General features: G+C 44.9%; 1 protein-coding gene across 2 annotated transcripts in view; it reads right to left on the minus strand.

Moving 5' to 3' along the window:
• RBM33 (RNA binding motif protein 33) overlaps positions 1-19,266 on the minus strand; it is a 347,098-nt gene that overhangs the window by 187,501 nt on the left and 140,331 nt on the right. For both annotated transcript variants that reach the window (XM_082258397.1, XM_082258398.1), the window contains exon 10: positions 18,120-18,178. In XM_082258397.1, coding sequence (XP_082114523.1) covers positions 18,120-18,178 — 59 coding nt within the window. The remainder of the gene's footprint in view (positions 1-18,119; positions 18,179-19,266) is intronic.

A 19,266-nucleotide genomic window follows, 5' to 3' on the forward strand; every position in this document is an offset into this window, starting at 1 on the left:
CTTCACTATATAAAAGTACCGACTGAACAGGTAAAATTCTGTAACATGAAGTCATATACCTAAAAATTCTCAAACACCAACCCCATGGAATATTTTAGGGCTGGGTAGCTGTACCTTTTTTTCCATGTCATCCTCCAGGGCAACATCTGAGAGGATTGGCAAGAAATACTTTGGGGGGACCCATAGCCTAAAGAATATTTCTACCAAAATTGGTCTGGACAGGCGTTGCTTTCGCTTTTAATGCATACAAAAATGCCCAAGCTTTGGTCTAGTGGCCACTTTGGGATGTGGGGTCAGGTTTTGTGATTGACAAGCAGGTGTTCTGGCCTGTTTAATCCATCTAGCAATAGCGCTTTTAGAGGTCTTGTGGCCTTTGTTGGGTCCACAAAAAAGGAGAAACATTGCTGATGTCTTTCTCTAGACTTTTGTCTTTTCCAAGTAGGCTATGAGACAATTTCTAAAAGGCAGTTTATAGGTGGTTTCTTTTTTGTTGCTGCAAGCAATACCACAGAACAAAAAAGTTATGATGACATCTTGGTGTTTATTAGAAAATTGTGCAATAAGATTCTAAAAATTGGGTTTTTGACTTACCGTAAAATCCATTTCTCTGATGTTCATTGACAGACACTGCTCCTGATCTTCTTGACCATTGTTTTATACTGCCCCCTACAGAAGTAGGACACTATGCAGAAAAAAAAGACAGACTACGGCTATGGGCAGTCCCAGGAGGTATACTCTGCCTCTCTGCTATAGGTACTCCGTTTTGTTACAAGCAGCGTGAGAAGTATTACAGCTCCATAGAGGGGTGGTTGCCGTTCCTTCAATGAATATCAGAGAAATGCATTTTAGGGTAACCTAAGAATTACATTTTCTCTTTCGTTCATTGACGGACACAGCTCCTGATCTTCTTGACCATTGGGATGGCCCAAAGCAGTGTCAAACAAGAGGAGTGGGAACAGCAAGAGAAAATTCCCAAGGCTAAACCATAACTAACCAGGTAACAGGAGCTCAACCAAAAAAAAAAAAAAAAAAAACAACTGGAGCCCACCTGAAGATGTTGCACCCCCAAAGAGGGAACAGGTCCTCTAAATCGCAGCCTGCAAAACCTTGCGGCCAAAAGAGCATCCGCAGATGCCAACACATCCACTTTATAGAATTTTGTGAAAGTATGCACCGACAGCCAGGTGGCCGCCTGGCAAACCTGCGTCACTGACGCCTGATGGCAGGCCCAGGAAAAACTGAGTGCCCGAGTAGATTTCGTCTTAACAGGGAAAGGAAGAACCTGACCCTTGATTGAATAGGCCCGAGTCACCATCTGTCTGATCCGTCTGGAAATGGTCGCAGAGGAAGCGGACAGTCTTTTGAGGCCCATCCGCAAGCACAAATAGTGAGTCTGACATCCTAAAAGACTCCATAGCTGTCAGATACACCCGAAATGCCCAAACCACATCCAGGTCATGCAATGCCACTTCTCTAGGCTGTTTCGGCCCGGGACACAGGGGAAGCAACACAATGTTCTCATTCAAATGGAAATCAGAGCAAACTTTTGGAAGCAACAACGGACGGGGCGAACAACTACTTTATCTTTGTGGACTACGAAGTAAGGGGAGCAACAAGATAGCGTCGCCAATTCCGACACCCTGCACGCAGATGATTGCCACCAAAAAGGCCACCTTTTGGGACAGCGTGAGCGGGGGAATCTCCTGAATATTTTCAAAGGGTGACTTCAGGAGAACAGAAAGCACCAAGTTGAGATCCCATGGTGGTAGCGGAGACCACACTGGAGGAGTCAAATGTCAAACCCCCTGAATAAAAGGTAAGCACCAGGGAGTGCGTGGCCAAGGATCATTGAAAGAAGACCACCAAGGCCAACACCTGGCCCTTGATGGTACTCAAAGCCAATTTCTGCTCAACCCCCCCGTTGAAGGAAGGCCAAGACCCGAGCCACCGAGAAAGAGCGAGGGTGAACCCCAAGTGACTTGCACTACGAAATGTATGCTTTCCACATACGATGTTAGATCTTCTTAGAGGTAGACTTCCTAGTTTTCAACAGTGTTGGAATCAGGGAGCCAGACAAACCTTTTCTTTCAGCACCAGGCTTTCAACAGCCAAGCTGTCAAAGCCAGTGACTGTAAAGCAGGATGTAAGATTGGCCCTTGGGACAGCAGGCCCTTCCTGAGTGGTAGTCTCCAAGGGAGGTCGGCAACCAGCCGCACCAGGTTGGTGTACTAAGACTGGCGAGGCCAATCCGGAGCCACTAGAATTACCAGAATCCCTTCTACCTGGCTCCTATGCAAGAGTCTCAGCAGAAGTTGGAGAGAAGAGAAGGCGTAAATTAGACGATACTGGCCTCATGGGCCACCAGCCCGTCTGTGGCGCCCACCAGAGGATCCTGTGACCGTGCCATAAACCTCTACACCTTTCTGTTGAGCCGAGAAGCCAACAGATCCACCTCGGGGGTGCCCCACCAGAGACAACTGATGAAACACTTCCAGATGAAGGGACTACTTCTCTTGGTCCAACAGATAATCCGCCTGCCAGTTTTCCATCCCTGGAATGCCTACGGCGAAGAGGGCCGAAACGAAGCGTTCAGCCCACTGTAGAATGCCGGCTAACTCTTAAGCTACCAAAACACTTCTTGTGCCCCCCTGGTTATTGACATAAGCCACAGCCGTGGCGTTGTCCGATTGAATTCGCACTGGACATCCCTGAAAACCATTCGTCCAGTGATCCAGGCACAGCCTGATCACTCAAAGTTCCAGCCACCAGATCAAGGACCCTTTCTGTTTCCCGGCTCAGCCGGATCTGACTGTCAAGAGACTTTGGACACATTTGGCCAAGATCTCCATTTGCAGGGGGGGTATTTCTGGTGAGTGCGCCACATACTAGAGGGGTTACGGAGCACCTCACCGCCCACCACTGGGTCACTCATTGTGTATATTTTACACAAAGATTGTCACCTGCCTATTAATTATTTTTTGGACATTTCCAGTCACTCTATGGCCCCGTTCACATAGGGGCGACGCTACTTCGCACCGCGAAGTCAAAAGACAGTAAGGTCCAAAGATCCGCATTCTATTAATTGCTGGAGAAGCAGTGGTGAAATGCTCCCTCGACGCTGAATGGTAGGATAGAGCATGCACAATATTCAATCCAGCGGATGACAGACACTCAATCTCTTAGTATTAAGCCTAATGAATAATCCGAAAGGCCTACGCACTATGTTAGTCAGCAGAACACCGAGGCAAGTGCTAAGGCAATGCCAACTGCTATAAACCAGAAAAGCATTCAGTGGCTAACTGCTAACTTGTTACCAGATGGGGTTTGGAAAGTGATCTATGCGGAACCCAGCACTTAAAAGGTCACTTCCAGACTAGCTCTGCAATGTTCAGTCATTACACTCCAAAGCCACACAGGACAGACTTCCCGATTATGTGATCACTGTGTTTGGCTGTCACAGTGGTTACATGATTGGGAGACTTTCCCGTCACAGCTCAAATCATACCCAGAGACTGGGAGTGGTATGTTAAAGCTCAGTCGAGCACAGAGACTGACCTTCATGGACACAGGTGCATTGTTTGGGCAATAAAGTCAATCTTCCCAGTCAGCGCACATATGCATCATGTGGCCAACAAGAAATTCAATTGTTCTAAAACTATACAAAATATATCCTCAATCTAGGGCAAACTTGTATTAATGAACATGTAGGCTGTTCTTGCAACCGGAAATAATTCACATTGCTTCACTTTTTCCACATTGTTATGTTACAACCTTTTTCCAAAATTAATTAAATTCATTTTTTTCCCTCAAAATTCTACAAACAATACCCCATAATGACAATGTGAAAGACGTTTGTTTGAAATCTTTGCATATCTATTTAAAAAAAAAAAAAAATCACATATACACAAGTATTCACAGCCTTTGCCATGACACTCAAAATTGAGCTCAGGTGCACCCTGTTTCCACTGATTATCCTTCAGATGTTTCTACAACTTGGAGTCCACCTGTGGTAAATTCAGGGAACAAACCAAGGGCACAAACCAAGCCCTAACATCCAAGGAATTGTCTGCAGACCTCTGAGACAGGATTGTATCGAGGCACAGACCTGGGGAAGGGTGGAGAAAAATGTCTTGCCACATTGAAGGTCCCAATGAGCACTTTGGCCTCCATCAAATTAAAGAAGTTTGGAACCACCAAGATTTTTTCCTAGAGTGGGCTGCCGAGCCAAACTGAGTGATCAGGAGAGAAGGGCCTTAGTCTGGGAGGTGACCGAGAACCCGATGGTGACTGACAGAGCTCCATCATTTCTCGGTAGGGAGAGGAGAACGTTCCAGAAAAAAAAGCATCTCTGCAGCACTCCACCAATCAGGCCTGTTTGGTAGAGTGGCCAGACGGAAGCCACTCCTCAGTAAAAGGCACATGACAGCCCATCTGGAGTTTGCCAAAAGGCACCTGAAAAACTCAGTCCATGAAAAACAAAATTTCCTAGTCTGATGAAACAAAGTTTTAACTCTTTGGCCTGAATGGCATGCGTCATGCCTGGAGGAAACCAGGCACCTTATATCACCTGGCAAATATCATCCCAACAGTGAAGCATGGTGGTGGCAGCATTATGCTGTGGGGATGTTTTCCAGCGGCAGGAACTGGGAGACTAGTCAGGATCGAGGGAAATGAGAATGCAGCAATGTACAGAGATATCCTTGATGAAAACCTACTCCAGAGCGCTTGGGAACTTTAGGCTGGGGCAAAGGTTCATCTTCCAACAGGACAACGACCCTAAGCACACAGCTAAGATAAAGGAGTGGCTGAGTGAATGTCTGACTGGCCCAGCCAGAGCCCAGACTTGAACCCGATTGAACATCTCTGAAGAGAGCTGAAAATGGCTGTGCACTGAGGCTCGCCATCCAACCTGACGGAGCTTGAGAGGTCCTGCAAAGAAGAATGGGAGAAACTGCCCAAAAATAGGTGTGCCAAGCTTGTAGCATTATACCCAAAAAGACCTGAGGCTGTAATTGGTGCCAAAGGTGCTTCAACAAAGTATTGAGCAAAGGCTGTGAATATTTATGTATACAGGATTGTTTTGTTTTTTATTTTAAAAACATTTGCAAAGATTTCAAACAAACTTGTTTCACATTGTTTTTTGTAAATACCCCATAATGACAAAGTACAGAGAAAATAGGGGTTTTATGGTTTTGTTAGAGCCTTTACGGATATCTTACACGGACCTTGCTGCGTGTGGGAGTATTGATAGCAGGCAGGAAAACCAAGTCCCTATGGTAGAATGTATATTTGTGGTAATCGGGAAAGGGGGAGAAACCTCTACAGAGGTATATACTCTAGGGATCGCTACTGCAACACGGGGGCTCTATATTACTTGAGGAAATAATATGGATACTGGTCCTATACCCTCAGCCGTTACCACAAATATACATTCTACCATAGGGACTTGGTTTTCCTGCCTGCTATCAATACTCCCACACTCAGCAAGGTCAGTGTAAGATATCCATAAAGGCTCTAACACAGTGGTCCTCAACCCTGGCCTACAGGGCCCACTAACAGGCCAGGTTTGCAAGATAACTGAAATACATCCCAGGTGATAGCATTTGCTGCTCAGTGATTGCAGTATTCTAGTCTGCATCTCCCCAAGGTAATACTTAAAATCTGGCCTGTTAGTGGGCCCTGGCCCTGAGGACCGGAGTTGAGGACCACTGCTCTAACAAGATGTGTTCCACAGTATGATCTTTTGAAATGAATGTAAAGTTGAAATATACTGATATCATGTTATGTATTTTATCTAATGTCTTCTCTTTTGCTATATATATATATATATATATATATATATATACATACATACACACACACATATATATATATACTGCAGAAATATCGGTATTGCTCGGTCTCTCTGGCCCTGACGAAGCCTGATGCGAAATGCGTTGGCTCATTGGGACCTTCAAACCGAATATCAACAAAGACTTCTTGCATCAACATCAGCTTGAAGCATGTATTGTTCCCGCATTAGGTATATATTTCTGTGCTGCTGTTTTTAAACATGTTGGTACATATAGGAGGGATTTCTTTTTCTTGTCTACGTATCCCTCATTTATACACTGTATTTTTTTACATACTTTAATAAATAGTTCAATTTTAAGTGGTTGTTTTTCTGGTCTTCCTTCTCCCAACTGGCCACAAAACCCCTACTTTCTCTGTACTTAGTTTTTTGTATATATTTTGGGGCATGGGCCAACCTCCACGGTTGATTTGCTCTATATTATGGGGTATTGTTTGTAGAATTTTGAGGAAAAAAATGGATTTTTGTAAAATCTTACCGTAAAATCCTTTTCTCTTAGCTCATTGACAGACGTAGTCCTCGGTGATACACCACCTTCGGGTTATGTTGCCTCCACAGGAGCAGGACTAGACAGGAAATTAAAAAGCTCTGGCCACACCCTAGGGGCAGTCCCAGAGGGTATATCCTCTCTCTCTCTGCCTCAGCAAATCAGTTATGTGAAAAAGCAGTCTTTAGAGATTTTAACCCAACCCAACTCAAAAACAGAGGGGCGGGGACTACGTCTGTCAATGAGCTAAGAGAAAAGGATTTTACGGTAAGATTTTACAAAAATCCATTTTTCTCTAGCGCTCATTGACAGACGTAGTCCTCGGTGATACACCACCTTCGGGACGTCCCAGAGCAGTATCACAAATGAGGGGTGGTAAAATGAAATCAAATCCCAATCTAGAAGGCCCAACCGGTGCCAACTAGAAGTTTACAATGCTCATCCTTAATGATGAGACTCAACAAAAAAGAAAATTTTTTTTTTTTTTTTTTCAAACAGAAAAAAACCCTCGAGGTAGACCACCGGTCTCCTCAAATTGCGGCCTGCAAAACCTTGCGGCCAAATGAGGCATCCGCCGATGCCGTCACATCAATTTTATAGAATTTTGTAAAGGTATGTACCGACGACCAGGTGGCCGCCTTACATACCTGGACCACTGACGCCTGATGGCGAAAGGCCCAGGAAGTACTGAGCGCTCGAGTGGAGTGCGCTCTAACAGGGAACGGAGGACTCTGACCCTTAATAGAATAAGCCTGTACCACCGTTTGTCTAATCCATTTGGCAATGGTCGGGGCAGATGCAGGCAAACCCTTTCTGGGGCCATCCGTGATCACAAAAAGTGAATCCGTCTTACGGAATGATTCCGTAGCTTTCAGGTATACCCTGATTGCCCGAACCACATCTAAGGAATGCAACGCATGTTCCCGATGATGCTTGGGCTGAGGACACAAGGAAGGTAGTACAATATCTTCATTCAGATGAAAATCTGAAACCACCTTAGGAAGAAAAGATGGCTTAGGATGAAGTACTACCTTATCCCTATGAATCACTAGGTATGGGGACTGGCATGATAATGCAGCCAGTTCTGACACCCTGCGAGCAGAAGTAATAGCCACCAAGAAGGCCACCTTCTGGGATAAAGTAAGCAAGGGAATCTCCCTGATGTTTTCAAAGGGAGGTTTCTGTAGAACCGACAAAACCAAATTAAGATCCCAGGGCGGTAAGGGCGCGCGGACTGGAGGAGCCAGGTGCCGCACCCCCTGGATGAAATTCCGCACCAAGGACTTGGTAGCTAAAGGTTTCTGAAAGAAGATAGCTAATGCTGAAACTTGACCCTTGATGGTGCTCAAGGCTAGCTTCTGCTCAACCCCTTGTTGCAAAAAGGCCAATATTCGAGTCACCGAATAGGTGCGTGGAGGAAATCCTAAAGATTCGCACCACGCAATATAAGTCTTCCATGTGTGATAATAGACCTTGCTGGAAGTCGCTTTCCTTGCTTTAATAAGGGTAGGAATGACTGAAGCTGACAAACCTCTGTCCTTCAGTACTTGGGTCTCAATGGCCAGGCCATTAAACCCAGCGACTGTAAAGCATGATGGTAAATTGGTCCTTGAGACCACAGACACTCCCTGAGACGAAGTTCCCACGGAACGTCTGCGACTAGCATGTCCAAGTCGGCCAGGCCGGCTTGAGGAGGCCAGCCTAGAATTTCTAGGACCACTGGCGCTGATAGAATCTGAACCAGGCGTCCCTAGAGGTATCTGGCCCCGACCATCCGAGAAAGTCTGGTCGTTTTCTGTTCCCACACATTTATCAGATACCTGATTGTTATCAGGAAGGGTGATCTTTTCTGGTTGAACCTCAGGGACCGAAGTCACCCGACTAGAGGCTGCTTGGCCTATCTGGTCAACCAGATCCGATTCCTGTGAGGTATAGGGACTAATCTTAGGAAAAGGTAAAGGAAAAGATCTATTCAGGGAACGGTAACTACCGCTTCCTGTAGTACTTAAATGTTGGAAGGGAAGAATCGCACCGGTAGTAGTGGTTGAAGCTCGATCTAATGTCCTGAATACCGGTGAAAACGTCCCCCCACCCTGAAACCGGGTGGGGGCGCACCTTCAGGCTGTGTACTCCTTTGCTTCGGGTTTGGCTGGGTTGGTCCTCTGCTTGTCCGACCAGCCCTTCTTGAACCCTCCTGGAGGAGTCTCGCCTTTCCCGCTAGTACCAGCCGGGCGCCCTTTATGGGCGGTAAAGAAAGGTCCTCGCTTGTTGCGAGGTCCCTTAGCTTTAGCAGCCTGTGGCAAAAAAGTGCTCTTGCCCCCAGTGGCATCCTTAATGATTTCATCTAGGTTGGCCCCAAATAGACGATTCCCCTGAAAAGGGAGATTTGTCAAGGTCTTTTTGGAACCTAGGTCAGCTGACCAGCATTTTAACCACAGCACACGTCTGAGGATCACCGCTGACATAGATGCATGCCCTAATAAGGGAGTAGTGTCCAAGGCTGCGTCACAGATAAACTGTAGCCCTTGTATAATCTGTTCCATCAAATCAGATGTCTCCTGGGGAATATCTTTTCCCCTAAGGTCTTGGCGTACCATTTTCGCCCATTCCGTAAGTGTCTGGGAAACTAGACCAATAACAATTACTGGTCTAAATGCTGACCCTATCAGAGAGAAGATGGTGCGGGACTCTGCTTCCATCTTTCGATCCACCGGATCCTTAAAGGACGAAGTGTCCTCCACTGGGATAACCGTGGCTTTATTCAGCCTGGAAATAGGTGGATCCACCACTGGTGGTACCGTCCATTTCTTAATGATGGATTCCTCAAACGGATAGCGTCTAGCAATACGCTTGGAAATAGTAAAGGTACGTTTAGAATGCTCCCATTCTCCTTTAATCTGATTACCGAAACATTTGGGTACAGGAAAAACCTTCACCGTTTTGATGGGCTTATTAGTACCAAAAGGAATCTCTGTTTCAGTTGCCTCTGCCGGTAAAGCCTCAAGTTTTAAGGTTTCCTGCACTGCCACAACTAGTGCGTCCACCAATGCTTCTTCCTGAATTATAGCAGGAGAAGAAGCGTCCTCCTCACTGTCTGAGGGGGCTTTACCTGGGATAACAGCCCTTGCAGAGGAACCTGCAACTGCAGTGACCATCTCTGAATCAGAGTCAGAGGTGTCAGATAGTATAGGGGTAGGCGGGGGTCGCTTCCTTGACCCCCGTCCCTGACAGGCCGCCTCCACCCGAGCCACCATAGACTCCAAAATTGCTGTAAATGACTCTACACTCTGTGCACCGGAGGGTCCCGTGGCCCCCTCGAGGGAAACAGGTGGGGGAATATGTGTGGCAGGGTCCATGATAATTCCAGTCACTTCCTGGATAATATAATTCAAAAATAAAAAACTTTTTTTTTTCTCTCTTTTTTTTTTTTTTTTTCAGACCCCCAGCGCCACAAAAAGCCCCTTAGTGTTACCTGCTAGGGATCCCTATCGATCGAGAGAGAGAGAGAGAGAGAGAGATAGACCCCCAGGCTCACCACTTGATGCTCAGAGTTTAACTGCAACAGGTTACAGCGCTGTCTTGACAAACAGGAAGTCTTTTGGCTGGCTGCCCAGGAAGAAAGGAGGTGGCTCCGCCCCTCTGCACGCCTTCCGGCGCCTCCCCTAGCTCCACGAGGTGTTTGGATCACCTCAAACATGGCCGCCCCCATGCTGGAGACACGAGGCTACGCCAAAATGGCGGCTCGTGCGATCCACCAAAAAAAATGGCGGCGGCCTGTACTGAATAGCGGTGTGCTGCAGGGCACACAACACTCTCTCTGCATGGGGATTTGGCGTGGTTGGCGGTACCGGCCCTAGCGGACCGCATGGCCATTCGGGAGGCCTGCTATAGCTGGAGATCTGATTGGGAAGGCAGTCTACATGTCCGTGGCTTCTGACTGGTAGGTAGCTTATTCTTATCACCGTAAGATTCCCAGAATGCCACAGATTATAATCTTTTTAACATGTATACAATTAGATTGTTAGCTCCCAAACCAAGCCTCCTGGCTTTTTGCACATAAAATCACACTCAAAGTAGGAGGATCTGTGTCATTTATAGGATAGAGAGGGACTCTATCTTACCATACAGAGAGGGGCCCGCGTTCACCACAAGACCCGTCAGGGAAAAAGGGGGAACATACTACTCACCATACCGGAACCAGGCGGGCACCAACTCCTGACAGTACCCCTCTCCACCGGGGCGGGAGGGCTGTCGACCGATCTGGACGCCGTGACTCATGGTCTTTGGCGTTTCAGCGAGACGTTTAACTCGCGGGGTCAGTCCTTTAATGGGACTTTGTCGCGGCCGACCCAGCGCGGAGCTATGGCCTGCACGCGCTCGTAGGCTGAACTGGGGTGACCACCGGATCTCAACATCCAGCCCGTCGCCCAGTTCAGCTTTCTTGCTTGAAGATCTCACAGGAACACTGGAGAAAAAAGGCTGTCTAAAAAAAATCTTTTAAGAAAAAAATCTTGCCAGGACCTAAGATCCCAGCAAGGTATCTAGGTCCTTACTCCTAACTAGACAGAAAATAACTGATTTGCTGAGGCAGAGAGAGAGAGGATATACCCTCTGGGACTGCCCCTAGGGTGTGGCCAGAGCTTTTTAATTTCCGGTCTAGTCCTGCTCCTGTGGAGGCAACATAACCCGAAGGTGGTGTATCACCGAGGACTACGTCTGTCAATGAGCGCTAGAGAAAAATTAATTGAATCCATTTTGGAATAAGGCTGTACCATAAAATGTGGAAAAAGTGAAGCTATGTGAATACTTTCCAGAAGCACTGTAACTTAACGTACTAAAACCAAACAACGAGCATGACAGCCAGGCATGTGTCATTTTCACATAAGTTAGAAATGGTCAGCTCGTCTGGTTTATATACTTTAGTTTTTTGGAAATATTACCACTATGCCAAGCTACTCTAATTATGAAATCTTATACCACCACCAACACTAGAGATTAGGGTTGGTGCTGTAGATTAAGAGATACACAGAGACAGCTATAGACAGAAAAATTGATAAAATCATCATAAAGGAAAGGCTGATTTAAATAACAAGAGCATAAGCCTGACCAAGACATTGCTTTCTTAAGCCCTTAATGATGTCAAAAGCACCATCTGTTCAATTTTTGCACGGCAATGCTACAACACTACTTCCCACTTACCTGAAAAACCCACCATTACGAATACTGCAAACAGTCAATTTAAAACCTCTTCATTACAAAAGTCACAGAATAGTCATTTCTTAATCATGGTGCAGTCAAAATTTACAAAGAAAAAAGTATTTCTCTAAATAGCATGGTAAAGTCAGTCATATTAAGATCAGCCAAGAGCAGCAGGGAATTTTCTGATATGATCAAATGTGATGGTATGATAATGTATGGTAATTGAAATTAATCAGTGGCTCACTTGCAAATGGAAAATGTTCAATATTGTGTAAGCTGAATTTTAAACTGCATCCCCTCTGTACTAGCTTGACAAGATGTGACAGCTGGACGAATCTCATGTTGCATCTGTTCACTAGTACTTGCACATCAGATAAGAAAAAACACCACCAAGCACTACTTTAACTACCTCAAACAGCAGCATCACCATTACCCTATGTTACTGCTATAGGTGCATTGTAGTAAATAGGGCAGAAGCTCAGCTTGGTGCCTGCATGGTCCTTTATCTGCACATATATCACAACAGCAGCTTCATTCAGGCATAATTTCCATGAAATGCCATGTAACGCATCGAGAAGGAAATGTCACTCAATCCCACCTGATACCATGGCCCCAGTTCAATATGTGACAAGTCATTCATTAGTGATCTTATTGGACTTTGAACACTAAGAGTACAAGAACGACAAAAAGCAGAGAACAAAAACGACAAAAAGCATAGGAAATTTTAAAGAAATTACCACAATTAATAAAAAAACTAAATTTTAAATATAAAAAGAAGACAAAAAAGGAAAGTATATTTTCCCACAGCTGATACAAGAAACAAAACAAACCAATAGATTTTCGAAGAGGACCTGTTCCAGACCATTTATTTCTACAAAAATATTTTATTATTTATGCATTTAACGTATTACCACATTACAATACAGTATACACTGATCAAAAAAAAATTAAAGGAACACTTTAAAATTAGAGTATAGCATCAAGTCAATTAAACTCCTGGGATATTGAACTGGTCAGTTAAGTAGCAGAAGGGGTTGTTAATCAGTTTCAGCTTAATGAAATTAACAGGGGCACTAGATGGGCAACAATGAGACGACCTCCAAAACAGAATGGTTTTACAGGTGGAAGCCAATTAAATTTTTTTCCCCTACTCATCTTTTCTGACTTTTTTTTTTTTTTTTTACTAGTTTTTCATTTGGCTTGGGTCAGTGTCACTACTGGTAGCATGAGGCGATACCTGGACCCTACAGAGGTTGCACAGGCAGTCCAACTCCTCCAGGATGGCACCCATCAGCAGGACCGGTATCTGCTCCTTTGTGCAAGGAGAAACAGAAAGAGCGCTGCCAGAGCCCTACAAAATGACCTTCAGCAGGCCACTGGTGTGAATGTCTCTGACCAAACAATCAGAAATAGACTTCATGGGGGTGTCTTGAGAGCCCCATGTCCTCTAGAAGGCCCTGTGCCCACTGCCCAGCAATGCGGAGCTCAACTGGCATTTGCAACTGAACACCAGAATTGGCAGGTCCGCCACTGGCACCCTGTACTTTTCACAGATGCAAGTAGGTTCACCCTGAGCACATGTGACAGACGTGAAAGGGTCTGGAGAAGCCATGGAGAAAGTTATGCTGCCTGTAACATCATTCAGCATGACCAGTTTTGGTGGTGGGTCAGTGATGGTCTGGGAAGGCATATCCATGGAGGGATGCACAGACCTCTACAGGCTAGACAATGCCCCCCTAAATGCTATTCGTTACCAGACTGAAATCCTGGGACCCATTGGCCCCTCCTGGTGCACTATAATGCACTATAATGCCTGGCCTCATGCGGCGAGAGCACGTGCATTCCCCAAGTCCAAAGAAGCCCAGAAAGCTGGATGGCACGGGAGAAGGCCATTACAGAGCAAAGACAGGCTATCCAAAAATTTTGGACCTCACAAAAGCAGAACTAGATCATAAACCCATGAATTAGAATAGAAAAATAATTTCAAAGAACTATGAACCAGCAAAGATGACCCCCCCCCCCCCCCCCACCAAGGTGTGAACACGTGAGGCCAACCTCCATACCATAGAGGACCTGTCCGCAGGATTAAAGGGCTTGCGCCGCCACGGTTGTTTAGGATCGCCAACGTTGGGCTTTAGGTAACTTGAATCCCAAGTCCTAGGGCATGAAAAGAACTGCATATGTACAGGAAGAAGGTCCTTGCTTGGACCCTGGTTCCTTGCCCTCCCAAAAGTGTGGGAGGTAAAGTGCTGTCATCTCCTTAGAAACACTAGATGGTCATCGAGGACAGCAAAACAAAAACTTGTCCCCATGAAAAGGTAACTAACTGGGCCTTTTGGAAGACTGGTCGGTTAACTGATAGTGAGCCAGAGAACGCAGCAAAGCAACTGTGTGCCAAAACAGTTGCATATAAGGCATGCCACAAACGAGAACCTCAACTGAACTATCATGCCATCAAATGGCTGGGTCAAAAACCACCACAGGTGCAGGGCCATGTCAGTAGATGCGAGCGGTATTAGACAGTACAGGGCATAGAGATCCTAACCATGAGACCCTCAAATAAAAATAAGTAGCAGATGAAATCATGGTGGAATACGTCACACCGGCCCCGGTCCAGGGCAGCTGCCTGGGACTCCACAGAAAAAAAAAATGTACACTGACTAGAGACATAGGTTAGAAGGCAGGGCAAATGTAGCTTCAACAGGGAGTCAGGAGTTACACCTATAGTTACCTAGGGAGACACAGCATGAGGCCATAATTTGGCAGAGTAACATACACAATAGCAGAAAAAACAGGTGCCAGGAACGAGAGGGGCCACATATGACCAAGCAAAACACTGTAGGGTCCGCAAGATACAAAGGGGTACCCTCAGTCCCTGTATTGCCCCAAACAGAACTTCCAGCCCCCCAATGCCCAAAGGATCATGAAAGGGGACCGGTAGGGGATACCAAGAAGGCTGTCAATTCAGCACACCCTGGATACCACACCTGGCCAGAGGTCAGAGCACCATCATCAGCTGATCATGGATGAAATGCTTGGATGGCTGCAAGGTTAAAGTGGAAGTAAACTGTCCCCCACAAATGTTCCTTACACTGTAAAAGTGGCTGTGTGCAGATGTCTCCTAACCTGCTCGGTTCGCTTGTAATCAAATTAATTTTAGTGACATCAGCGGCGCATGCGTGTAATTCACCCGATTCACGGCCCGCTCACTGTGCCCTGAATCCATTCATCAATATGCACAGTAGCTCCGTCATCCCCTCTGTGCCGCACTGTACCGAGATCCTGCGAGATTTGAGGGACATGCAAGGTCACATAGCACGTCACACAGTAGCGGAGATGAGCTATATCACACTGAATGCGCATGCGCGAGATTACAGCAAGAAAAACACAGTAAGGGTGGAAGCAGAGGACACTGCTGACTCGGAAAAGCAATACTTAGCATGGCGCCGGCTTCTCCCGGTAAGCGAGAACTTTATAACATCTGGAAAATCATTAAGAAACATCCGAAGGGGGTTATTACCAAAGCAGAATGAGTTGGAATGCTTTATTACACTGGTATTATTAGGAAGCAGCATTTAAGGGACAGAGTTTACTTCCGCTTTAAAAAACACAAACAGTAAAATGCACATTTTACCTGCAAAAATGGGAATTTATTTATTATTTTTCTTTTTACAAGAGGTAAAACTTATCCTTTAACCCTGTCACAGCCAGAGCCACGTTTGTTGTTTTACACGTTTAATAATTTTAGGCCTAAAGGTTTCATAAACCCCCAAAACATCATATTTTCTCAAAGTAGACCGGAAAATAAAATGGTGGTGTTTTACCGCAAAGGTCTAGGAAACCCCTAATTTCAGTAACCACACTAATTTTTAGGGCACAAAAACACAATAAAATACCATATTTTGTTTTGTAAAATATAAAAGACGAGGTTGCACCGAGTGAACAGATATCCAACATATTAAACTTTAAATTTGTAAACAAAGAAGGCTCTCACGCTAATCTGGGAAAGAAAGGGGGGGGGGGAGTAGAAGGAGGGAGGTTGCAGCTAGCACTGATAGTTTATCCTTAAACTACAAATAGATTAAAAGGTGTGGGGTAGTACTGCGCTACCTCTTGCGTGATAGGCGGTATATCTAATCACAGACAGTCAAACAATAGGTAGCTCTATAGATCAGAAGAAAATGTAAACAAATGGAGATCTTCTCATAAATAAATATGTAAATAAACGAGGTATATGACTAGAATGTCGATCTAATATCCATAAATATAGCAGTGCAAAGTTAGGGTGCTGTGGGTAGTGCAAAAAATGGTTGGACACAAAGTGTGTATTACTGTGATTGCCAAAAAAGTGCTTTGTGCTAATGGATAAAACACTAATACAAGGTACAAATTAAATAATATATATATTGGTGCTGGTAAATACGTGTATAAAGTGACCGTGCTGATACTTACAAGAACTCAAAAAATTGTTTTAACTGGAGAACAAGTACATACAAGTAAATATCCAAAAGGTAATAATTGTAAGTACGCCTTATAATGGATAAAAGCAGTGATGGTATATACATAAGTTCAAATAAAGTCCATAGTGCAAGGATCTTGAGAATGAAGAGAATACAATAAAATAAACAAGTCTCTTCACCGTGATTTGGTGTGGTAACAGAGCTTGTGCTAAGCCAAGTGCTGGGTGCTGGTGACAATAAATCAATCCGAGGTATATGTGCAGATGGACATTACCGGGTACCTCCAAATAGAAAGTGCAGGTGATAGACTGAGGGGACCTCCTAACAGTATGGTTGGCCGCTCACCTGTCACCTTCTTGTATAAAGCCTGTAGGTAGGTATGGCAGCAGGGTTCCAGGGATGGGTCCCTCTCCTGGTTCCTGGCACTGGTCTGTCCTCTGGTAAAGAGGAGGGGGGGGGGGGGGGAGTGTAGGGAATCACTCCAGGGGTCCTAGGGTCCTGTGAATAGGGTCTCCTATGATCCTAGGGATAGGAACTCCGCTACTCCTGGCAGTACTTTCCTGGCAGTATTCTCAGAGATGGGGTACAAACAAGGAGCCTCTCATGGTGTAGTATGTCAGCAAATTTATTTAAAAAAAAGCAATAACTCACATTTAAAATCATTGTCAGGAGTAAGGTAAAACGAATGGAAGTAATGTGCGTCTCTTCCTCATACGTCACTTCCGGGGGTCCTACGTGTTGCGTCACGTGACCTCGTGACTTCTTCCGGGATGAGGTCTCCAGTTAAAACTATTTTTTTTAATTCTTGTAAGTATTAGCACGGTCACTTTATACATGCATTTACCAGCACCAATATATATATTATTTAATTTGTACCTTGTATTTGTGTTTTATCCGTTAGCACTTTTTTGGCAATCACAGTAATACACACTTTGTGTCCAACCATTTTTTGCACTACCCACAGCACCCGATCTTTACACTGCTATATTTAGGGATATTAGATCGACATTCTAGTCATATACCTTGTTTATTTACATATTTATTTATGAGAAGATCTCTATTGTTTACATTTTCTTCTGATCTATAGAGCTACCTATTTTTTGACTGTCTGTGATTAGATATACCGCCTATCACGCCAGAGGTAGGGCAGCACTACCCCACACCTTTAAACTTTAAATTTGCACGTTCCTATGAAATGGCGACATTCTTCAGTACCCTATATTTTTCATAGGCACCGCTTTAAAGGCCCACTACAGGTCATCCGTTTAGCATTACAGAGGAGGTCTGGTGCTAGAAATATTGCTCCTATTGCTTATCCAGTGTGCACAGCAACATGTAACATGTGTATTGGAAACGCTGAAGTGTGTTTACATACAAACGTGTGTGCGTGTATGTTGTGGGTGGGATTTGGCCCCAAAAATGCTTTCCCGAGATTTTGTGCGCTTGGGTGTAACACATTTTTTAGAATGTAAAAACATTTTTTGGGACAAAATAACAGGTGATGATTTTTTGGTGACAGGTTCTCTTTAATGAGACATCCAGGGTCTAAGAGACACCAGATATGACTCCCAGTGATAGAATAAAACTAATCCAGTGCAGATCGCTTTGCAATCAATTTTTTCCTGGCCAGACATAGGGACCCAGAAGAAACGTTTTACGCGCTGCTTCCGCAATAAGAAAGGGAGGAAAGCACATGCATGTCCCTTCAGCTCCCTCCCCTCTACCCGGCGGCACCCACTAGGTCGGTCCCGGCCCCACAATGGAAGGGGTTAAACCTTTAAAACATTGAGAGCGTGAACACCCTGGAGAATAAAATGGTGGTAGTGTAAATTTTTTTTATGTTACGATATTAGCTCAACAGTTTTTGTTAGCGCGAAACGTACTAGGGTGCTTGGAGGCAATCAGGCAGCTGTACAACTTGTTGGATATGCACACATTCAAGGGTAGGTAACCAACTGCCCGCCCACAACCCCCCAGCTGCCGATGCATGACATTCTTTGGTAGTAGTGAAAAGGGTTAAACAAAAAATACAACTATTAACATGATGCTGCGAGTACAGTATTATGACTCTGGAATGTCTTTACAGCCAAATTTACACTTTGGCTACAGACTTAATACTCACTGGAAACCTTGGTGACCCCATTGCTGGACGAGGTTGATTTGGGCCTGGTAACAGTGGCACTGTAATGAAAAGAAACAGCATTACTTCAAGATCATTTTAATTTTTACAATGGTCATAAAAATTATATTTACAATGACCTAATTACACTGGCTCAGAGGGCAGCACTAATTAGCTGGTCAATTTCATTAATGCCACTTATTTTTAATATATTTCATCTTAAAGTCAGCAATGGCAGCATTCATTTTTCTTTTATGACAGGTTTTCATACTGGGCACATAACAGGCAGGGGTGGTGTTGGCAGCAGTTACCTACCCTACGACCATCTCAAAGTCCTGTAAAATTTAAATGGAAACTTGAATCATACCACAGGCTATACAGAGCCCCCTGCTCCCAAACCCCATGTGGTCCTGGATATTTGCTGCTCAGACTTGGAGCACTGCATTGTGCAGAAGGATCCAGTGTAATCAGGACACTGATCATTCATTTGTCCCTTGTCTGTCTTCCCCCCCACACCTACAAGTCTTTTTCTACACCTAAAGCCAAATTACTGGTAAAGTATGTAAAACATGCTGACACAAGCTCCTGTACAGCAAGCCTGTTACTTTGACCAGTTACCTAGCTATCATTCTGATCCTGCTGCTTCAGTGTTTGGAACAAGTACAAAGATCAGAAAAGTCATTTTAAATGCACGTTCAAGGTCTGAAAGTCATGTTAGCGAGAGAGCAAGAGCACAATAACTGTCTAAGGTCAATTGCTAGGATAAAATTATGTTATATATGTTTGAGACCATTAGGTGTGCAGATCTGAAATATATGCAGTGCAGGTCCTGTGGAATGTCAGACAGAAGATAACAATCAGAGATGCTCCAGAGAGAGAAATCAATCAGCAGTCAGCCAGATTACCTTCCACAGCGGAAGCACAGAGCACATGAAGGGAGGAGGTGGGTGGAGCCATTCTGGAACAGGCACAAAGGACGATGAGGAAGATCTTCTTCTGCTCTGCATTCTGGGTCCTCTCCTCGGGATGTGACTGGTTGCTAGACGCTAGTCGGCTGGCCATCCTAGCAACCAGTGTGACTAAAGCAGCCACCACCCGGCGGAGGAACAAACTGTTCTATACAGCCCGGCAGGGGAACAAACTGTACAGC

Source organism: Pelophylax lessonae (genome assembly GCF_965119305.1).
Source record: "Pelophylax lessonae genome assembly, chromosome: 5".
Lineage (NCBI taxonomy): Eukaryota > Metazoa > Chordata > Amphibia > Anura > Ranidae > Pelophylax > Pelophylax lessonae.